The sequence below is a fragment of the Convolutriloba macropyga genome, chromosome 2 (genome assembly GCF_964194025.1).
Source record: "Convolutriloba macropyga chromosome 2, txConMacr16.3, whole genome shotgun sequence".
In the NCBI taxonomy this organism is placed as follows: Eukaryota; Metazoa; Xenacoelomorpha; order Acoela; family Convolutidae; genus Convolutriloba; species Convolutriloba macropyga.
In genome coordinates this window covers 4076287-4101274 of record NC_134469.1, presented here as the reverse complement: position 1 = coordinate 4101274, position 24988 = coordinate 4076287, and the positions used below count along the sequence as shown (strand labels likewise).

Below are 24988 nucleotides of genomic sequence, written 5' to 3'. Positions count from 1 at the left end.
ATAACCGTTGGTTGAATATCGCGTTCGTGAATGAGGTAGGGTAGTAAATAAGACTTGATAAGATTCAGATCATATTTCCCGCTGTTGAATCCAAATACAGGTAAAATGCTGACATAACGTTCAAAATGTTGTTGTAGTTCGAGAAGTTGATTTTTCTGAATTTGAAGGAATTGAGTCGACATATCAATTTCTTCTTCTTCGATATATTGAAATTCAAACATTGGAGTACTCTCATCTTTCCTTCCATTTAGCTTCTCGAAAATAGAACTTACTCTGTCTTTAATTGCATTTTCAATTGAGGAAAATTTTTGCAACATTTTTGCTTTACTTCTGCTAGCTAATTCTTCTAATGCTTCAACAAAAGATACAATCAGTGTCTTGGGGTCTCTGTTGCAAAGGAAAATAGGTTCTTGTAATAAATTAGAGGAAATTGACACAGATATTGGTTCATGTTTTCCTATCCAAGTAGTTGTATTGGTATCTTTTAGTTCATTAGATGGAACGCAGATTGATTCGAAGTCAAATACAGCCAAGTTTTTGAACAGTTTTTGTTTTTCCTCATATCCAATTCCAAAACCGTCAAGTTTATCGAACAAAGTTTCTCTCAAAGTGTAAACACTCTTTGGATAAATGTGCTGTATCCTATCTTTACAAGATTTCACGTGACTGTGGAAATTACCAGCACGCTTAATAAAGGTATCATAATTAGGACAGCGGAATCGTTTGAAAAACGTGTTGATATCCTCAACATAGCAAATGTGGTTGTTGTAGCGCAGTAGATTAATGTTGTTCTCGTACATCTCAATACCTCTTCTGGCAAGTTCACCTACAAAATCCCCGTCCTCAATGCCAATGTCATAAATGAAAATGTTGTGTTTTATAGCATTTTCAACAAACACAAGGTGATCCATTGACACTCCTCTAAAGTTAATTGCGTCATGACCAGACTCGTGGAGAAAGTCACTGAACAACTTAGCTGCGTTTGTTTCCAGCTCAGCTGATCCATACAAGTGAACAGCCACAGCTCTAAACAAGCAAAGGTAGTCCTTGTAGGTTTCTCCGTATCCATTCGTAACAAGACAATTTACATCGTTTCTCTTCAACAACTGTTCAGGTATAACAGCATCTAAACATCCCATTGGGATATTGTTGAGAAGAGCACAGAAAACTGTTACATTCGTAGTTAGTGCATACCGCCATTTTGTGTTTGCCCTTTCTTGAGCACAAGGGTCAATCAAATCCAATTTCTCTACTCTATCCTGAAGTGAGACTAAGTCTCCCTTAGAACAAAGTAAATGAGACTTCTCAAAGAAGGTGTTGTTCTCATGAGCATAAAAGTATCGGTATTCGTCTGTGTCAACATTTCGTAAAATAAATCCCAGGGATAAATTTATTTTTGCAGCACAGTTAAGCTTTTCAAACACTTCCTTCAGTTTTTCATTAATTTCGCTGGGATCAAGTCTCGACAATTTAAAATTGAATACTCTATGTCTCCCATTCTCCATCTCAGTATTGTCAAAGAAGTGTTGACAGGCACTAAGTTCCTGCTGTAACTGTTCGTTGATCCTATCCAATTCTTCCAATTCTAGTACTTCTTTCAAGCTTTCGCTGGATTTGGTTCCAACTTTGGTCGATGTTCCGTGTTTCCGTCTCTTATGTTGTTGAAGAGAATAAAAACTTGGAAATTCCTCCAAGCATATAGTGCACACTGTACTAAGCTTCTTTTCTTGAGGAGCGTGATGCTTAGCAAGGTGGTAGTTCAAGTCCTCTTTCCTCTTTGTGTAGAAATGAGGACACTTGGGACATTTTAAAGTCCCACTATCACACGATTTTTTGTGTCGAGCCATTTGCTGCTTGACAACCATTTTCTCGCACTTTGAGCATCTGACAGGTAGATTTCTATCAAGAGAAGGCATTGTATTGTTGTGATCCAAAATAAATTGAATAAATTTTAAGTAAATTGCCGAGCAACTGTATCTGATAACAAAGTGAGAATGAATACAATTTTTGGTTTTTTAGTTAGAATAACTTTTATGACTAATTATTTCCATATAAGGAAATGACGAAATTTCTATTTTTAGTAACATTACGCAATACGAAAGTTCAAGAACTTCCTACGAAGCAGTCACAGTGTTACATTATACATTGTATTTAAATCCAGAAAACATCAAAAATGTGTAACCTTATTCCTTGGAGGAAAATCGGAAATCTTAACTTATATTTATTTGTCATATTGCTGATTTGTGTTACTTTTTTACAAAACAATAATATTCATCCCAAAACAGACTTCTTAACAAAATCTATCTGTCAGATGTTTGCTCACTTAGAGAATACAAATATTATTGTAAACAAACTAATTTTGTAATTTCATCGATAAAACATTAAATGTGTTTTTACAATAATATTAAAACATTAGAGAAGAAAACTCCTACTTTAATTGAAGATAACTTATATACAATTGACGTTAACGTGATTATATTACAAACTACAAACCAATCAAATTTTAGTATTAAGAAACTTGTTGTAAAAGTTAATGATATCGTTTTGCTTATCTCATTCTCTCTTTTAACATTTTTTTATTTTAATAGATTAATACGTGAAATTTTACTCATTTGTGAAACATGTTGATCAAAAACCACTTACAAGTATTGGAGAAGATTTACAAGAGAAAAGAAGGTATACCTGATTCATACAAAATTGACGAAATTGATGTAGATTCATACTTTTTTTTACAATTTTTTGGACATTTTCACAAAATCCAACAGAATAATCCAATTTAGTAAAGGACTTGAGTATGCAACGTTCTCTATTAAAAAATTTGAGTATGAGGAGTTTATTGCGAAACAGTCTTTCGATTTATCCTCAGAATTGCATGTAAGCAAATACGAATTGTTGTTCATTTTGAACTCCGTCCCCGATATATTGGAACAGTACAGAAATATTTCACAAACAAACTTTGTTCCTCTCCCAGAACCAATAACAATAACTTCTTCACTACAGAGTGCTTTGTACTTCCATTATTACAACGACTACAATGCAGTGGGAGCACTGATCAGGTTCGGAATTCGTTTACCTAACGTATATATACAGAAATTTGATTCCAAAAATGGAACATTTTCCGAGATTGATCTGAAATTTGACGAATTGGAAAAAATTTATCAAAGCTTGACTTTTTTGGTAAATTATGTCACTTCATTTCAACTTAAATAGACCATTTTAGGTAAAAGCATAGTCGGAAACCTGTATGTATCCTTCACTTCCTACCTTGTTAGAAAATTTTACCCAAATTTGGATTTGAATTTCAGTTCGTCCAGAAATTTTAAGCTAAACGTCACTTTTTCTCATAAAATCTTCCATCTTTGGTTACTGTTGTCTGATTGGACAGAGCACACTATATATAGAGGTTGTTGATTTCGACATTATCATTTGATCCAACTTCTCTGAAAACATCATCACTACTTTCTCACATTATACTAACTACTCCTCAACATTTTATCCTGCTATCGAGCTCCAACATTCACTTTCTTTTTGTTTAAAAAAACTTACTTTAGTTCTAACTTTTGTTTAAATCTAATTTATATATCCTGTTCCCTTCCTAAAATGGAAATTTGCTGCTTTATAACTTTCTCTCCACTGATTGCTTTTATCACGTTCTCGACAAGAATCTTTTCATCCATTCTCATCACTTTCTAACGAAAACCTCTTCTATCATTTATTCCAAAATGGAGTTCACCGTTCAAAATAATAACCTTCTGTACTCATTTTCTTTTACTGAGGATATTGCTCGGATAGGAGTTCGAGATTTATCAAACGGACTGTATGAGTCTCTGATCACTTTACCCATTACTGTGTGGCACATTATTGAGCACCAGCGACAACAGTTTGATACATATCATCAGGGGCAGGTCCCAATCACAGAGAATCAACTCGGAACTCACGCGATGGGACACGAAGTTGCTGTTGTCAGTGGACACCACTATCCTCACGTTAATGGATCTGATTTTCCTGCCAACTACGTAGCTGGAAATATTCAGTACTCATTTCGTTGGGAGAAAGGGCAAATTCCAAACAGTTGGTTCACTACACCGGATGTAGGTGAGGTATCAGGCCCGGAGGTGGAAAATAATCTTCTCCAAATAGCTTCAAGAGCTCATAGAAGAGAACATAGCGAGTTGAGTATTGATACTAGTACCACCACGTCATTTAACGATCTGGAAAATTTTGATCCAGCGCAGTACTATGGATCTACTGACATGTCAACTACCCCTCGATGACAACCCCATCGATTGAGGAAGGAACAGCTCACAACCCTATCTTTTTGAGTGATGTACCTAGTACTCCAGTCACTGTTCAACCAACTCAACTACCTGGTAGAATTGAGCGACAAAGAGGTTTCGGTAATGAAATTCAGAACTTACCAGAATATGTTATTGAAACTCTTTTTGAATGATTTCTATGTTCAATTTTGTAAACTATTTTGTATTTGTTCGTAAAAATAATAAAGTTTCTGAATACCTTTAGGGTGTTTCGTATTAAATTTACATTTTCAATTTTATAGTTTTTTTATAGTTTTCCAGAATAAAAGATTAACACGAAAGGTTACTTGATAATTTAGGTACTTGGTTATTATTGAAAATTTGTTTTTCGACAATTAAGAAAAATACCGAATTTAATTTTGATATTTAAGAAAATTGTCGAATTTATTTTCGATATTTAACAAAAAATGTCGAGAAAAAATTCAATTTTTAAGAAAAAATTACTGTTACAAATCCGATTTTTAAGCTGCAAGAACAGATTCAAAACTTGTCATTTTAAAAATTATTAAAATTTTTGTTTTTTGCTTAAAATCATACCGTAAAACTAAGAAAAATGAGAAAAAATTGCACATTTTGCACGCACAGTTTGGTAACATTTTTGATTTTTAATGAAAAATCTGAGGTTCTATTTTTGACTTTTAACAAAAAATGTTGTGTGAAAATTCGACATTTAACAAACAAATCGACTTCAAATTTCGACTTTTAGAATATACACTAATAATAAAACATTTTAGTACAAACACTTTATTACTTTCTAACTTCAAAGTACAACATGGGGTTATCAATTATTCCATGACCATCTAGTAAACAATCAACAATTTTTATTAATTCACTCTCATACTTTGAGTTCTTAGGAGACTGAATTCGGTCGAAGAAGGATGATCTCAATGTTTGTGTGCTTGCATTTCTTTGCTCAGCTCTCAGTAGATGTCTCTTGAACTTTTTTCTACTCAATCTCTTCTTAGACACGCTGGGTAGTTTTTCAACAAATTTGTTTTCCGAATTATGTTGTACCGCTCTCTTCAATTGGGTGAAAACAAGTCCTGCTTCTTCGTTTGTGTGACCGAAAAACTGATGTTTATATAAGGTGTATAAGCAGTCCACTGTCTGATATTGAAAAGATAAATCATCCAATTTTTGGAGTAATTCATTAATGGAAGATGAAATGAGAATTATGTGATAAGAACAATTTTTCAGAGGACAAAAAGTGTAATTGTGAGACGCAACAGAGTATTCACTAGTAAGCAAGTAAGGTTTATAAACCTTAACTGATACGCAAATGAACAAGGCTTTCTCACAAAATTTTTTATAAAAGTCAGGTAAAACTTGACACATAACTGCTGCCATTCTGTAACCAAAGTGATTTTGGAGTGATTCTTTTAAACTACCGTATAAGGAAATAACGCAATTCAGTTCAAACACAGCGAAAATTTCATTTGAAAAATGACACAGTTCAAGAGACAGCAACTCAGAAAAATCCGTTGTTTTACTTGTTCTAAATATTTCAAACACTATTACTCGCTAATGCAACACAGACGTGCTAAACATCAAGATAAATATGCTGCTCTAGTTCAAATGTTTGCTCAACTTAAAATTTCTGACTAAGTTTCCTTATAAGGAATTTTTGCAAAATGACGCAATTGAACTTTCCATTTTTGGAAATGAAAGAAGGATAATGACATCATTACCAAATAAAGGTGATCGGAAACAATAGAGGAAGTAAAATTACAAGTCAAATCATTCAATTAATTTCTCTCTGTCACATTAAGTTGATAAAATGTCTCTCTCTCAAGTCTCTCCGTTTTACTCGAGTGCTCCGTCTATGTTTACCGATTCTCAACCTAAAACTGGAACTGATTCGGTTCCATTTTATATAGACTTTGGTTCTAACCCAAAAAGATTTGGGAGATTTACTGTGTCCCAGATTTTTAAAAATGGACAAAATTATTCCGAACCAACTTTCCAAGTCTTCAAAAAAGATAATTTTGGAACATTTGAGAAGTACCAACAACTTCGAATAGGAGATTACGAATTCAAGAAATTCTGTTTCCTCAAGAACAATATCCTGGATGGGGAGTTGGCACTGAGTGCGCACCCGACTCAATTTGATAAGAACCCATGTATGGAGGATGTGCTGCAATGATGTCACAAAGTCAGAGAGGTCAGCATAGGACGAAATCGACGAATATATGTGACTTTCATTCAATACGTTCAGGAGAATCCAGCCTCCATTTATGTGCAGATTCGCCTCTTTTGTCGCAAGGAAAACAATGAGTTCAAGCAGGTGACTTATGTCAGCTACACTTTGGACGAGTTCAAGGAACTGATTCAAAATTTGAATGACTTTTCTAACATTGAACAATGTACATTTCAATAATAATTGTTGTGTGATTTTGTAATATGTCTTTGTCTTCTCTACAATAAATTTTTCATTTTAAAAATCTTTGATCTGAGAATGAGTTGGGATATTGGTTGCTCAAGAAACATTTTTTTGAGTCTCAGAGACAAGTCAAAGGTTTTTCACGTTAGACTTCATTACGAACTTAAAAGATATTCGTATACTGTTCTTGAAGCTCAAAATTTTCCTAAATTAGAAAATTTGGACATAGAGTCCCAAATTTCAGAATTTAAGTGCGTTATTCACAACGGATTACGCAGAACAAGTCTTATATATCGTTCAGATAAACAACAAGTTACCATTTCACAACATCGTTGGAACGGATATCAGTGGAGTTTTCTGACAAATATTGAATTAAAAAAAGAAGAGTACGAGAACTTACTAGAGCATCTCCCTACACTTTTATCTTTTATTGAAAAGTTTAAGAAAACTTGCATTGACATGGATGAAGGAACTCAAAGTTGATGGATATTGTCATTCTTGTCAACATATTCAATTGCTACGGAAGCATCCTTTCAATGTTTCCCGAAAATGAAAAACGCAAAAACTGTTTTTTAGCGGCCTGTAAAATTTGGGACGAGAATATAAATTTGGAGGAAATTAACCAAAAATTTCCTCATGGAGGACTTATTGGTTATGGAAATTCCTTTTTAGATTTTTTCTTTGCTAGATTGAAAGTTTTTCGATTACATGCTATACTACACGATTCTGCTGGAGCGGTTAAAGCAACTACAAACAAGGGACCAGGATACTGTTACATGTTACCAAATTTTCCAAGCTCATGTTTCTTGGGACATTTAACTGGGTTAATCTTTTGTGTCTTTATTAAATTTTATCATCCTCAAATTTTCAAAATGCTAGACTGCTAATCATTTTTGTAATAATTCAACCTAGAAAAAAGAATGTCTCTCGTTGTGTTTGATATTGAGTGCTTGGAAGGGAAAATTGTCAAGGAGTTGGGTGTTTTCAAGGATGGAATTGTATTGGGATACAGTTTCCTCCCACCCAAAGACTATAAACCTACTTTTCAAGCAAAATGGAACACTAAAAATTTACATGGGATTAATTGGAACAATGGAAAACTGGAATACACTGAGTTGTCATCAATCATTCACCAACATTGTTCACCTACAACAGAATACTTTGCAAAAGGGTTAGAGAAGTGTAATCTTCTCTCAAATTACTTGTGTAAAGATGTGGAGAATCTGGATGATCTTGGTTGTCCAAAGTTTCCAAACTTCTCAATAACTCGGATACTGACTGGGATTGTAGCAATTATCCGTATCGGCACAAAAAGACATTTCACTGTGCAGAGAAGAAAACTTATGCTTACGGAATTTGGACTCTGGATTTTTTTGATAACGTATAATATTTGTAATTTCTATTTGTAATTTTATTTGTATTTGTGATCGTTTTGTAATTTATTATTTTTATTTTACTACTTTTGAAATCAGAGAGAAGTTGCATTCCCAGTTCAAAAAATTGATTTCCCTTAAAAATAAGGTATAAATGACCGAGCATACAGATAACGGTTTAAATTTAGGTAATTTTGTCGTTGATGATAATAACCAGGAACGACAATCGTGGAAATGTTTTGGACAGACTTGTAATAGATCTCTGGTGGTTTTTTTGTCCCAATTTTTTGATATTTTGTTAATATTAGCGTGCTGTATAGTAAGAATAACTCTTGCCGAAACCTGTGAAGAAACAACAGTTTGGATTGCTATCTTATCTAGTACAGTCGGTTATATTTTAACCTCTCCTAAACTATGAACAAAATAATCTCTACTAAGGAACGCATTTTTATTTCATTGGTGGGACCAAGCGGGTCTGGAAAATCTCATCCTATCCATGATTGGCTAATTATTGGAACTTTTCAACCCGATTTTGATAAAATTTACTATTTTTATCAACATTATCAATCACTTTACGGTCTAATGTCCAAAAACATTAAAAACATTCAATTTATTCAAGGAGTTGACTTTGAGTTCATTCAGAGTCTACCCAATGATGGAACAAAGTATTTGCTGATTTTTGATGATTCTTGTGAAGAAATCTCAAGCTCGAAAGAATTTGTTAAAATCGCGACAGCTGGAAGACACAAAGGTCTTAGTACAATATATATAAAGCATAATCTTTTTCATCAGAGTAGGTTGGGAAGAGATATTGAGTTACAAAATACTCATATAGTTTTAATCAAGTCTCCTAGAGATGTTCTCCAGATTAACACTCTTAGTCAACAGCTCGGGTTAGGATCACAATTAAAAGATTGGTATACAAAAGCTACTTCAATCCCGTATGGTCACTTACTCATTGATCTAACTCCGAAAACAGTCGACTCTCTTAGATTTTGCAGAAACAGTGGTTCTATTCCCACTATTTTTTTTCTCCCTAAAACGAAACAAGAGATTACTTTTTTGAACGATGAACACACAACATCTCTCTACGCTGATAACGTTCCAAACGTATTCCCAGAACTTCAAGAAATCGTTCCTAAGAAATTGTCCAAAAGATTTCATTCAGTTTCTAAACGAATGCATAGTAAACCTTCTCGGGGGACAACTACAGGAAATACAAAAACAAGACGTAATAAAGTACAGAGACGAAATTCATCAACTCGTGCTAAAAAGAACCGGAATAAATAAAAGAAGAGCAATTTTAAGTTCACGAAAAGGAATAGAGCTCATATCAATTTTGACACCATCTATCATTAATCGATTGTCTTGAAATGGAACAGTTTGTTTTGATTCCTCAACACCTTTACGAACAAAAATTCAAATTAGAAGTTAAAACGTTGGACACTTTTGAGCAGAAACCAGTTTCTGTCCCAACACATTTGAACCCTAATTACAAGGAAATCAGCAACAAAACCAGATCTTTAAAGAACGAATCAATTGTAGATCAAATTTTTAATTCACCGCGAGTCAAGCTATCTCTCAACGACACAATTTTATTAGATGGAAGAGATACAGAAGTAGCTTTTGCAGATTTTATTTTTGCATTAAAAAGAAAGAACGTTGATTTTCCCGACATATATTACACAATACTTGATGCTACCGGAATAAATCAGCAAAAAGTAATAAACAAAGATGCCAAAAGCAAAGACAGAGGGAGCTGGATTCCTTTCAAAATCTGAAAAAGCCAAGCTACAAAGGCTGTATAGAGATGGAAAAGCCGCATATGGATCAATTAAAAATCTACAAAAGGCAAGTGGGTTATCCAAAAAGAAAGTTGCCTACTTTCTACACAGTAAAGATTCCTACACAAAGTATCGTCATGCAACACGACATTTCAAAAGATTACCAGCATTTGCTAAGCGAATCAATGAGATCTGGTGTCTCGATCTAGCTTTTATGGATAAATTATCGGATACTAATAATGGAGTGAAGTATTTATTAGTATGTGTTGACGTCTTTTCTCGCTTTGTTCGTGTGCAACCAATGAAGTCAAAGTACTCTACCGATGCAGTTGTAGCTTTCAAAAAAATGTTGCGTAAAAAAAGTATGCCCGCGAAAGTATGGGTTGACCAGGGAACAGAGTTTAGTGGTGAGTTTCAAAAGTTTTGTATGGACCAGAAAATTAAAATTTACTCTACTAGAAGTGAAACGAAAGCTGCTGTAGCAGAACGAGCCATTAAATCCCTGAAAAACATTATTTATCGCTATATGGAAGAAAATGGTGATAAATACATGAGAAAAATGGATTCCTTTGTCAAAACTATGAACACAAGAGTTAATCGCTCAACAGGTAAAGCTCCAAAAAATATAACAAACAAAGACTTTTTGTCAATTTTTTACAGAAACCCAATTAACCAATATAAACGACCACGTTTTAAAGTTGGTGAAAATGTTCGTATATCAAAAAAAGATATTCCATTCAGAAAAGGTTATAAATCACAGTACACAAATGAAATATTCAAAATTGTTAAAGTTGCTACTTTTAAACCGCCAACCTATAACCTTTGTGGAGAACAAGGTGATGAAATTCTAGGTAAATTTTATGAACAAGAGCTTTCAAAGTGTATCATTTAAAGATGAGTTCTTTCACTGTTGAGTTGGTTTCCAATGCGTCGTTTGATTGTTACCCAAACAATACACTAAGTTCTTTCACGAATTTTCTACCTGAACAAATTAATCTTGATGGAGAATGGGAGGTAGCGATAACAGAACTGTCGTATCCTTCCTTGTACCAAAACATAACAGAGGGTAAATTCTTCTATCTAGATGAAGCAACACCAGATACAAAACCATCGGATTATTACACACTTGATCCAGGTCTATACCCCTTGATCTCTGATATTGTCAATGAAATGAATAGAAAAATTCAAGAACGTGAAAAGTATGAAAAAACGCCCATCAAGTTACACGTTAACAAAATTACACAGCGAATTTCTTTGAGTCTTCCAAATCAGAACTCTTTACTTGTCATTTTTAGTGCCGATCTTTGTCATGTCTTTGGATGCGAAGAAGCTGTTTATGGTATGGGTGTTTTCATGAGTGGTGGTGGTCCACATTTTCCCAAGTTTCCTTATGACATTGTACGAATACACACCTTAATGATATATAGTGATATTGTTGAATACAATATTGTGGGTGATACAAAAGCTGCTCTTTTACGATGCATTCCGTTTATATCAAAAGTTAAGAATGGAGATATCATCTCAACGTGACAATACATGAATTATCAAAATTTTCCAAACTTACAATTTAAAAAAATTCTAAAAAACTCATTCCACAGCATAAAACTCGAGCTCCGGGACTCTTATGGTGAAAAAGTTCCTTTCAACTCTGTTGGTGTGACAAGAGCGGTACTAATGTTTAGAAAAACTTCTGACAATCATTTTTAGATTTAAAGTTGTAGAAAATGGTTGCTGATAGTGATTTACCGTATTTTCGTGGTTATTCAAGACAGAGGGGAAGAGGATTCGGAGCGTTAGCACAAACAATTGGGAGGACAGCTATTCCATTCTTGAGGAGATATGTTGTCCCAGCAGCAAAAAGAGTTGGTGCTGATTTGCTTGATATAGCTGCACCAGAAATTGGAATTGTTCTAACTGGAAAGAAAAAATTCAAATCTGTGGCTGCAGATGTTGGAAAGAAAACATTACGTAAACAGGTAGGTGGTGGAAAAATTAGGAAACGGCGCATAATTCGAAGAATTACCCCAAAAACCAGTCGACGTCGTCGAACTAGAAGAGATATTTTTTCTAAACTAAAATGAATACTAGATCAACAAACGATAGCAACTTTCGTTATGGTCACTTTACGAACTCTTGCTTGGAGATTTTTGACAAAATTCCTGTTTTGGAACCAATTGAATCTTCTCACGTTCAAGAAGTTTATCCCAGTACTTCATTGGATGAAAGCAGCATTGAGTTCGAGTTTGAAACAGATAGAAGCATATATCTTGATATGAGAGATATCCACCTTCAAATCAAAGTTGGATTACAAAAGGGAAGATTGTTTGATGACTTTATGAAAAAAGACGAGCATGGAAAAGCAGATATGGGAATGTCTTTCACAGATGATGATTTACATTATCGAACTCACGTCAACAATTTATTGCACTCGCTCTTCTCCAACTGTGAGGTGTATCTGAACAATCAACAGGTTTACAACTCAAATGGTCTCTATGGACACAAAGCTTTAATTTCCAATGAATTTAACGCTTCCACAAGAAATAATGAAGTTATTTTGGCTTGTCATGGATATGAATTTGAAAAAGAACCCAGCGATTTTGAGAAAAGCCCTTTTATAGATCGAGAGGAAGAACTTTTGCTGAAAATGTAACTACTTATTACGGTAAATTAGCAATTGATTTGTTCCAATGTGAAAAGTTACTGCTTCCAAATACAAAAGTTAGACTGAAATTGATTCGTGCAAGACCCAATTTTTACATGATCTCCTACAATCCTCACGTCTCCCTTAAAGTTCTTGACTGTTCCCTGTTTACAAGACGTGTTGTTGTTAACGAAGTGTATCACCAGACTATCAAATATCAATTAACTCATCAACCTGCTTGTTACAACTTTATGGAAACAATTGCACGCACATTTATTATTCCTTCAGGACAGAACCAGTTTATTCAGGAAAATGTTTTTAACAATGCTCCAATCAGAAGAGTAGCTATTGCGATGAACACAAATTCAGCATTCACAGGACATTTTCAAGAAAATCCTTTCCATTATCAGAAATTTGGTTTACGAGAACTAAGAATTGTTCGAGGAGGTAGAGCTATAGTATCAGTTGATACAACCAATGACTGTAGGGCATATGTAACAACAATGAAAGCAATGAATTTTAACGAAGAGATTCCCGCGTTACCACATAATCTATTTCAGAACCATTACGTGCTTGTATTTGATCTCACTTCACCTCAAGATGCTGGAGAAAGTATTCATTATCCTGAGCTCAGCGGTGAAAGTATCCGATTAGAAATGTTTTTCGACCGCCCGCTTAGAAGCGTGACAGAATTAATTGTTCTAGGAGAAAGGATGTCCACTGTTAAAATTGATCAGTTCGGAACGGTTGCTAAAAATGTCTAAAGATTTTTGCGTTAACGAAAATTTTTTCATATTTTTTTCAGTTTTTTATGGGTTTTACATCATTGCTTTCTGCATTGGAACATTTTTGGGTTATATATTATCGTCACCCAGTTGCCATTCTCTTCACCAAATAATTTCTTAAAATGGACGTTAACTGGGGGCGAACTAATTCAAACTTTTTTGTTTACGTTCCTCTCCTAATTTTTCTGGTACTTCTTTTTATAATTATTTTATTCTACCCCAAATCCCATAACAATTCTGTTGACAAAATTAAAAAGTCAAGCAACCTTTTATTAGAGCAAGATAAAAAGTCCAATGATTGTTGCTTTTATGAAGAGAATGAGTCTTCTCAGCTTGACTGTACAGTTAGAAATCCGTGTGTTAATGGTACTTGCGAAATAAAGCAGAGAAAAATTGTTTGTCATGGATAACACTTCCCTGAGACAGATTATTGAACGAATCCCAGAACTCAAATACCGCTATATTGGATCGTTTCCAGCAGATTGTGCTCCAAGGCTACCCACATTCACTTTTGCTCTCATCAACACTTCTCCGAGCAGTGAAGCTGGAGAGCATTGGATAATGATTGCTCGACTCAATCGAACTTATTACTATGCTGATTCTTTGGCTCGTCCAATCACAAAATACAAAATTTTTGAATAAAAAGTATCAGAAAATGATACAACAACCAGTTCAGAAAACTGATAATTTGTGTGGATTTTACACAATATTTGCAGCATTTCAACTATTTAAATTTTTTCAAACAAAACTGAACAAGGTTCATGACGTTCATGTTTTAAACTTTATAAGTAATTATATGTAATTAGATAAATTTAATGTAAAATAAGTCGAAGTGTAATAAAGTCGGCAGTAATTTTTTTCTAAATTCCTTAATTCTTCGTTAGTTACTCAAATTTTTGTTGTCGACTTCATTAACTACTCGGCTAAATGTACTTTAATAATCTTTTCTTTTGTACTATCATCATGTAAACGTTTGATTAAATTTGTATTTGCTTGTGCTTAATTTGTACTGTGTCTGTTATTTTGTACTTATTAATTCAATTTTTTTCCTCTATTTAACTTTTTTCCATGTTATGAGCGCGTAAAAGTCCACTAGTACTGTGACAATGCCAGATCAGCAAGAGGTAGTTTCGATCTACCGACCTCTGGGTTATGAGCCCAGCACGCTTCCGCTGCGCCATCTTGCTATTTAGGGTCGGCTATACCTAATCTTAATACATTGCGGCGGCTATAACTAATCTTAATACATTGCGGCGGCTATACCTAATCTTAATACATTGCGGCGGCTATACCTAATCTTAATACATTGCGCTGGTTATACCAATAAACATGTTGAAATTTATTGCGAGGGGAATTATCCGTTAATTCCCGCTACCTGTACAATTTCCCGCCTGTACAATTCCCGTGCGCGCTGCCTGTACAATTCCCCGCCTGTACAATTCCCGTGCGCGCTGCCTGTACAATTCCCCGCCTGTACAATTCCCGTGCGCGCTGCCTGTACAATTCCCCGCCTGTACAATTCCCTGCGCGGAAAGGCCAATGACCGGCTCCCAAAAATGCGGCTGATCTACTCACACTATACTACTAATACCCTGGTCCCTATACTTAACCTTAATACGTTGCGGCGGCTATTCCTATTCTTAATACGTTGCGGCGGCTATTCCTAATCTTAATACGTTGCGGCGGCTATTCCTAATCTTAATACGTTGCGGCGGCTATTCCTAATCTTAATACGTTGCGGCGGCTATTCCTAATCTTAATACGTTGCGGCGGCTATTCCTAATCTTAATACGTTGCGGCGGCTATTCCTAATCTTAATACGTTGCGGCGGCTATTCCTAATCTTAATACGTTGCGGCGGCTATTCCTAATCTTATTAAGTTGCGGCAGCTATTCCTAATCTTAATACGTGGCGGCCGCTATAACCAATACGTGGCGCCCGCTATTACTAATCTTAATACATGTACGCCTATACCCTATCTTAATACATTAGTGTAGACCCTCTCTCAAAAATTACTCCTATACCCTATCTTAATACATGGGGTCTACACCCCCCCCCCCCCGGGGTGACTTGCTCACCCTATTACTACTCAATTGGCAGAATTTCAAATACTGAGCGCCAAAAATTATTCAACTGTTAGTAAATGAAAATTAGGATCCCTGACAATGCACAAAAAGTCTTTGTTGATTAATTAAATCCGAAACAAAACAAACAGGAACCTGAGAAAAATTGGACACTAAACTGACAAAATCAGGCAAGCATGTAATTCTATGGAACAAAATACTTCATGTTATAAAGAGGCATTCAATTAATCAAAGATCGAAGATAAACAGCCATATGCACTGGTTTTTGAAGAACGATCCACTTTTTTGGACTCTCAAAAACACTGTGGTATCAATTTCAGAAGTCGAAATATTAATACAGTTTCTATTAAAACCTATTTCTACAAAAGTTTAGTTATACTTAATATTAGTATTACTTAATAATATCAGCAATAACTGAGCCGATTGGACGAAAAATTGCTAAAAATGGTTATCTATATGCTGCATTCTCTCAAAAAACACTTTTCAAAGTCGAAAATTCATTCATTGATCTCTCGCTCAGCAACAATTAGTTCACGCGGTAGCTTTACTCTCTTTCTCTTTTAGGTCAATACGCCGTCTGAACGAATAGTACTTCCGATAAAAAAAAACAATACTCCTCTTCGATGAAAACCAATACTCTTCTTCGAGTCGTAAAAAAAACAAGAGAAGGCCAATACTAGCCGCACCTATCGCTGTGCGGCCATTAAAAAACAGAGAATGTATCATTATGATGAGACTATTAATAGGTTCGCTATCGCTTCGCGTCTATTAATTATACATCAGTATTTTTTTGGTCACTTCACACTTAATTATTAATTTGATATAACTAATTTCAATTATAACATTGTAACGTTTTTTATTACCTCCGGGGTGTAGGGACCCAAATTTGAGATGGGCGGGGTCGAGGGTCTCTCCCCATCCAGGGGTCTAAATGTCCTGGCAGTATACACCCCACTTTTCATCAGGGCATCTTTGTCACCCCTCTCTGCCGCAAACAGGTCCCCACTCACGTTCGCTGTCTTCGCCAGTATTTCCTTAAATGGATGGTAAAATATATTACCTGCTCTCTGATTGGCTGAGACGCAATGATAAATGCTGCTGCATTATGATTGGTTCGCGTGACATGAACGGATTTGAAAAAATTGAGAGAGATAGCAAATTAAACCACAAGATGATTTTTAAACGAAGAAATATACTTACAAACGGTTTCTGAAAACAGAATTATAAATTTCAGTTCATTGAAACCAAAGCAATAGTCTGCCCAGCACAGCGAACAAATTAAATTAAAAAATAAACCGACTAATGTGTGAAGAATTGCTCTCGAACGACAGGCGGGTGAAAAAACATTTGTCCCCACCTGGACTCGTACCATTCACCTCCCAATTTATATACATATGCACTACCCACTGTGCTATTTGTCCCTTAATCCTGTCATGCTGCAACCGACTTTATATTAGCAACTTCGTTCAAGAGCAATTAAAAAGTTTTCAATATTTCAAAAGTGTACTAAAACTGAATAAACGCAACACTTTCCGCACTATCCTGTAATATTCAAAAATGATCAACTGCACAAAAAGTTTTCAAATGGGCACTATATTGAAATTGACATTGCTGCAAATGGCACTGCTCTTCAAATGTTTCAAATTAGAATGTCCGGTATCAAGTCTTCAAGTTGATCAAATGTTTTTTTTCAATGGAGAAATAAACGTTGTTTTATTGAAGACTATGAATTCTTAGCGTTCTTTTGATAATGGCACAGTTAATTAAATCTATTCTGCCCCTCCCTCTCCCTCCGTGATTGGGAGTAAATCTTTTATATGCCCACGAGCGCACGTGCTTTTTTTTTAATTAATAACGTGATATATAGCAGCACACATTTTGTATGTGGTGATCAGATGATCAGATAAGCGCGGAGGTACAAAAGAGATTCAAATATTTTCTCAGGGTTGAGATTTTAAGGAAGAGTCTCACAAAACAGACCAGATAGTTTAACTCTTACATTAATCCGGTTGTTGTCTGGCTTAGGAGTCATCATGCCAGATGCCATTGTGGTATTGGGTCGACTGGCCGCATCAATATTATCAAACAGGCCCCCTCCCCCCGTGGACGCTGGGTTCATCAGCTGGCTTTTGAGAAGGTGGTCATGTCGGATACTGTTCTTGGAGTGACAAATCAGATCCAGAACTCGGCTTCTCTCGTCCAGAACTCTGGCTAGTCTCTTCCTCGATTGGTCCATGAACTGGAGCAAATGATAACAACTTTGACTAGGAAATGAGACAACCAAGGGATGAGGTGATAGGCATTTGAATTGAAGTTTAAAATTGGGGGGGGGGGATAAGTTAAAATAGGGGGGGGGGGGTGGGTCACGTTAAAATAGGGGGTGGGGGGGGTGGGGTGTTAAGTTACGTTATATACGTTTTTAATCGCATTTTTGTTACTGAGGTTCATTTGCTTGGTTTTTCTTAATTATAAATGTACCCGACATGTAAATTTACCCTAAACGTATGTTTACTCAAATTTAAAGTAAGTTACAGTAAATTTACGTCATTAGTAAGGATTAATAATTGTGTTAGGTTAAGGTACTGAGGCCTTAACTTTTGAGGTAAAGCTCAGGTAAAGTTTCGGTAAAAGATGCCAAGAATAAGGGCGAGTTGAATTATGTTCTGATAAAGAACAGTTAAAGCATATCCGACATAACCGGTTAATGTAAAATAGTTCAGGTAAAATAATCTTAGGTTAGGCAAAAGTTAAAGTAAAAGGCAATATACCGGAAAAAACTGTTCCAGTCATTTTGAGTCAATATTGAGAAAAATGTTTCTAGCATTCTGTAACTCTTAACTGAATCTCAGCTCAATATTCACGCAGTACACAATCTAATGATAGAAAACTTCAAAGCAATTCGTAGCAACCATATACTCAAGATTTTTGTTCGTCAAATTTTTGTAGAAATTCAATCGTGTGAACATTGTGAAAAAATTGTGAAGTTAAACTTCTTCCAGTAAATGGTTTATAAGTTCTAGCTAAGAAAATGAAAGTTTTCATTTAAAATTTGAAAAAGTTGAAGACCTAATCAAACATAAAAATAAAGCAGCATTTTAGCCCTGTTGCAATTATGAACACAAACGGACCCCTGAAACTTAATAATTATATTTTAAATGTGGAGGGGGGGGGGGTTTAAATTACCAGACGATAATTACGTTTTAAGGCAAAATTTCTTTAACCGCATTTTTGTTACTGAGGTTCATTTGCTTGGTTTTATTTTAATTGTAAATGTACCCGACACGTAAATTTACCCTAAACGTATGTTTACTTAAATTAACAGTCAGTTAGGGTAAATATACATCATAACTTCAGATAAATATTTTTGCTAAGTTACGGTAGTGAGGCCTTAACTGTTGAGGTGAACTTCAGGTAAGGTTGCGATAAAAGGTGCCAAGAATTAGGGTGAGTTAAGATATGTTCAGATAGAAGTATAGTTAAAGCGAATCTTCCATAACTGGTTAATGTAAAATAGTTCAGGTAAATTAACTTTAGGTAAGGCAAAAGTAAATTTAAGAGCCACTATACCAATAAATTATTAAAAAACTAAACAATTGCTATTTAAAAAATAGTATCAGTGGTCTATTTTGTTTCTAATTTCTTTTTTTTTGTCTCTTTTACTAAATTCTTTTTAAAAATTTTTGCTGAGCAACGGTTATATATGTGCAAAAAGCGCAGAAGGGACACAAATTGTATTAAACAAGAAAATATTTTCCACAAAACCCTTACTGAACGGGACACAGTGTAAAACAAAAGATATTTTTGATTTAAAAACTTGGAACAAAATAGAAGCTAATGATAGAAAACTTCAGCGAAATTAGTTGCGACTGTATATTCAAATATTTTTTTCATCAAAATTTTTTTTGAAGTCAATCGTGTGAAAATCGTAAAAAATTGTGAAGTTAAACTTCCTTCAGTCAATGGTTTAAAAGTTATAATTAAGAGAATGAATTTTTTTTCTGTAAAAATTGAAAAACATGAAAACCTAGTCAGCATGAAAAAAAGCAAAATTTTAGTCCTTTCGCTGTTATGAACACAAACGGACCCTTTGAACTATATATTTTTATTTTATTGGTTTCAATTTTTTGAAAAAAAATTTCTTCAAATTCGGTTTTACCGCTGAATTTTAGATTTGGTTATTACACTTTGAAGCACCAAAAACCACTTAAACCGTTAGCGCCCAAACATTGTTTCCGAACAATGTTTTACCAGACACAAAACTTAGTTCCTGATAGGTGAGAAATCTTTTTTTTTCAAGTCGAGTCTGCGCAGGAAAGACAATACGCTACATTAGACCATTGCTTTAAACAATGCCTCGTGTTGACATTTGCAACTTTTTTCACACAAAGGTTAATAACCGTTTTTGTAAACCAGAAAACAAGGCTTCATAAGGGTCTAAAAAAGCACATTCCGTATTGACACAAGTTAATAGCAAATATAAAAGCGTTTTATTGAAAATTTTTTGAAGATATATACTTGCATAACCAAATTGTGATGTTCCGTGCACTTCAAAGCCGTTAGTTTTTTTTAGTATTAGGTTTGTTTTTTTTGAAATTTTGCAAATTTGATTCTTAGCAGCAAATTTCTTCCAATTTATGTTCTTACTATGTTCAGTTTGTTAGAGTACCCAGCAGTGAATTGCTATGCCCTGATATGAAAACCAACATGAGTTGACGAAACATACATTTAGATTAAGCGTCAACCCTAAAAAAATACATTGCTGCAAATCCCCTTTACTTCAGTTTTAGTTAATATCATTAGAAAAATAAAAAGCCAACGTTTTTATTCTGACTCTTTCCCCCATTTCTTTTTACTTTCTTTATTTTTCAACAGAACAATAATAAAAACGATTGGACTGAGGATTTTGATACAAAACTTTTCAACTATATAGAGTTTATTTAAATATTTGCAGCTGAGCAATACAAAACTGAATTGCAAACAAAAAGGGGGTCAATAAATTTGTCTATTTATGGCAAAAGTTATTTTTATCAAAACCAATTGAAAAAATAGTTCAGCAACGAAAACGGAAACACAAATTCCCAACAAATTGGCCTTTGTGTTCCAGAGCTGGCATTACGCGTTCAATGTCCTCAATGGAATATTGTTATGCAAAACATAGAAACTACTTGCTTATAACTGATAATATAAACCTACAACTTTGAACTAAACTAGTATTCACGGATTAGTGCAACCCAATTTCACAACTGTGAGAATGAACATAAAAATTTGTTGCGAATTTGGGTATTTCCCATTATAACCCCCATGAAATTATAGCCCTCTATTATTACAATTACCTTGATGGGGGGCTATAGGTTATCTGACCACTAAGCTTGGGGGGTATAGCTTGGGAAGGACTCGCAAAATTTTAAAAAATTTTCATATTTAATTGACGCCAAATTCAAAGACTTAGTTGGTTTTGTGAAAAGTGCTATGAGTAACTAAAAAAGTGCCAATTGTCTTCCCAATCATGGATTAGTATGGGGAAGGTCTTTTCTGAATTTGATCACCAACTCGTCTTTCTTTCATTTTGGTCTAATTGAAAATATCATAGTTATTAAATACTTTCACGGCGGAGGAAGGTGACGCGTGGAAACTACAGACCTGTGGAGTCAAAGTTAGTTGCAAAGTATTGTCCATAGTTTTTGAACTAGCCCCAAAAGCACGCACCGTGAAAAGCAAGTAGAAAAACACAGTGAAAAACACATAGATCCAATTCTGAAGCAAATTTGAACTGAATTTGCTTTTTGTAACTTGTTTCCACGCACGCTTAAAACACGAATCTTAAGACTAGGGTCGGGAAAATAAGTAAAAAAATCGAGTATATATAGTCGAGAAATCCGACATTGGCCACGTAGCGGGTGCCATAATTGGGAAGAGGCAATTTAGTTAGCAAAAACTGTAATATAGTTGAGTCTTTCCCATTATAGCCCCCCCCCCCCCAGCTTAGTGGTCACATAACCTATACCCCCCAATTATGGTAAACATAGCATAATTGGGGGGGGGGGGGCTACACTTTCATGGAGGGGCTATAATGGGAAAGACCCATATAGTTAACAGCATTAAAACCCATAAAACCCCCACGGACGCTGTCCATTTCGCCCCCCCCCCCAACCCCCATTTTAGTTCGTGTACGGCATTTACACCCCTTGATTCACGTGCTATCTTTTAGATAGTGACGTAAAGGGGGGTCATAAAAGGCACAAGGGCAGAATTGATCCGAGAAAATACAAAAAAGAACTTTTTGTGTACTTACAATTAAATGCTTTTTGGTGTGTTTCAAATGCATTTCCAAATTCCTCTTCATATTTTCCAACTCATTTCTCTCCATTTCTATCATTTTATCAGCTTCGTCTAGATCTTTTTCCCTCTTTGGTCGCGTCCTTCTCACATCCACACACTTTTTATTCATAATAATATCTTTCCTTAAATTATCCAGCATCGTTTCCAGCGATTCCTTCCCCTTTAGGAGCAATTTAACCTCCTCATTTTCCGTGATCAGATTCTCCCGTAACTTTATCACCACCACGCGAACCTCCCGGACGTAGCCAAATGCAATAGTGTTACTGTGTCGGGCTAGAACGTCGCGTAAATGCGGTAACGTGTCGTGTTGACGTCCGTATTCTCGTTCTTTTTCAGTTTTCTTGCTCAAACTTTTGCTCAGTTTTATCTGTTTGACCGTTTCGTCTTGCCACTGTCGGGGACCCACAGAAGCTGTCCCCATGCGCATAATTGGGCGCAAGGGGGCGGGGGCAGACTGGGGTTTGAGGGGGGTCGCACAAACATCCACCATGGCTGTTGATAACTAATAACTAAATAACTAGAATTAACTAAAATATTTACAGTTTAATAAAAATTATACTATTTGATGATACCTTAGATGAAGGTTTTTACTAAAAAGGCACGTGAATAAAATAAGGAATTTCTGAATGGATAAAAATTCTAATTTACTGATACCGCATTCATTTTCTGCTTATATATTTGGGAATTTAATCGCGCGAGCTAATTTTAGCCCGAAACTTTCTAAAAGAGAAAAATAAATATACAGTTTTATGAATGTTTTTGACGCTGGTATTTTTCTAGCCAGCGTAATTTTGTTCAAATGGTTGCTGTACAATTTAGCACGCTTTTAATTTTTTCGTTGCTATGTATGTTTTTTGAAGGTATACCGCATTCATCATATATATAAATGTTGTATATGTGTTTCATTGAGAATTTAACGCCAGCATAGCTCACTGATAATAAATATAATATTGTGCATGGACGGCTGAGCACAGAATAGTTTGAACAAAATGAAAGCCAGGTGAATTTATTACTTGCGTTTTGAACTGTCTTTTGTGTTTTGTTTATACATTTTATTTATTTTTTATTGAATATATCATTGCTGCTGTTGATATAACAGATTGTTTTGAGGTTGAAAATGAAAGTATAGTTGTGATTTAAGAGTTGTATCTTCTTTTTTTCATATCAACTTTTGAGTGTCTAACTGTCAAAATGAGTTAATATATGCAGCAAGCTCCACCCCTTTTAACTGGTAGCAGCATTAAAAATTGCCCATGAGCGTTATAAGAAACAGCGAATGCTTAATCAATCTTATATTATTCGTTTTTGAATTCATTCAACACTAACACCCCCCCCCCCCCCCCCAAGAAAAACTAGTCGTCACATAATTACTTGAACCACCAGGCTTGGTTTTGTAGGCATACAACATTTACGTCCCCAGTCGCTCGGGTCAAAAACGCCAAAAAACACGGCGTGGCGAGGTGAGGGGGAGGGGGGGGGGGGGTGGAAAATCAATATAGATTCCAAAGTTCATAACGTGTTAATTTAGTACGTGTCTGTGCCTGGATGCTGCAAATGGCAAATGATGTGCACCTTTTAACCGGGGAGGGGCCCGGGTTGAATTTTTCCGCCCAAAATGACAGTGGGGCTGCATGGGAGGATTTTTTAGGAAAATGCAGCTCAAAACTCTTACGTTTTTTGGGCTGCATTGGGCTTCCAATGGGGTAAAACGATGTAAGAGTTCGGGGGTAATTTCTCAATTACCAATTTTCTTAAACCATTTTACCAATTGCAGCCCACTCTTACATGGCAATTTCAGTCAGGGGGGTAATTCCTCAAAAGTCCTCCCATTGCAGCCCATTGCAGCCCACTCTTACATGGCAATTTTAGTCAGGGGGGTGGGGGTAATTCTTCAAAAGTCCTCCCCTTGCAGCCCATTGCAGCCGGTTCTTACATGGCATTTTCAGTCCGGGGGAATTCCTGAAAATTCCTCCCATTGCAGCCCATTGCAGCCCACTCTTACATGGCAATTTTAGTCAGGGGGGGGGGGGTAATTCTTCAAAAGTCCTCCCCTTGCAGCCCATTGCAGCCGGTTCTTACATGGCAATTTCAGTCAGGGGGGTAATTCCTCATAAGTCCTCCCATTGCAGCCCAACACTTATATCATTTTACCCCCTCTGAACAAATTACCCCCACACTCTTACATCAATTTACCCCCATAGACCAATACACCCCCACTCTTACAACGAAATGGGAGGATTTTAGGGAGGACAGTCGACCCAGGGGGTCAAAAAGTGAAAAGATCGAATATAATTAGTAGTCATATATGGTCGACGGGTTAGCGACAAGACACCGTTTTTAAAAATTGAAAATTGCTACCTATATTCTGCGCACTATATATCCCAGGAAATATTTGGGATATTTTGTTTCGACCCTACAATCCTAGTGGGCAAATAATTAAGCTATAACTAAGCAATATTAATGGTGAAATTACATAATTTAGCTGCGAATTGTGTAGAATTTTGTAAGATCACGGCTTACTGTAGCTGTGACCATACATAATTTCAACGCATTTCACCGCAAAACTATGTTACGAATTTTGCGGTGAAAAATCTAACTTTTCGCCGCTTATCTTTCATGTTTTTCCAATTTTTCCTCGACCCCGCTTTTTAGGCCCCCAGGAGCACCTGCCATTTTTTGCATATAAATGTGAAAATGTGAAAAATAAATACTCATAAAACGGATTTGAGGTAAGAAACTGAACTGGACTCGCCGACGCTGTTTTCAACACATGTCGGCCAGGAACAGTTCAAAGATGGAGCCCGCCCGTTTGATGTCGCCTGTCCGCTCGATGTCGCCCGCCCGTTCGATGATGGAGTTCGGCACGACCACCCCGCATCCAAAACACGAACCCCCACCCCACTTCCGCCCCTCCCCCTTCGCTAAGTAAATCTCCCGTACCTTCTCTCTGCCATTTGAGGATTACTTGTACATTAGTTGATGAAATCGTGCCTTTCAATGTCACCTCTGTTCAAGTTTCCCTGGGATGGCAACTTTTCCCACGGCATCTGTGTTCAAACGCGCCAACGGCTACTTTGCCGAAGGTTGCAAGTACCATTTACCTGACTTGTTTTTTTTAAAAAAACTGCTGAGACTGCACCCACCACCCCAACCCCCCCCCCCCCCCACGATGGAACACTAGAACAGCAGAACATCCTGATCTTCACAATGTACATTCAGCATCCAGAACACAGTATTTGCAGCAGAATGTTCTGCAAAACAGCATGTTCATGCTCAGCGAAAGATT

General features: G+C 35.8%; 1 protein-coding gene across 1 annotated transcript in view; it reads right to left on the bottom strand.

The window, feature by feature from the left end:
- The window catches only part of LOC142355797 (tektin-like protein 1), a 48186-nt gene extending 25674 nt beyond the window's left edge, over window positions 1-22512 (bottom strand). The window contains exons 1-3 of the mRNA XM_075407854.1: window positions 21656-22512; window positions 17363-17602; window positions 16227-16397 (exon numbers count right to left, since the gene is read on the bottom strand). Coding sequence (XP_075263969.1) covers window positions 16227-16397; window positions 17363-17602; window positions 21656-22192 — 948 coding nt within the window. The 5' untranslated portion in view covers window positions 22193-22512. The remainder of the gene's footprint in view (window positions 1-16226; window positions 16398-17362; window positions 17603-21655) is intronic.
- Between the last annotated feature and the right edge of the window lie 2476 nt (window positions 22513-24988).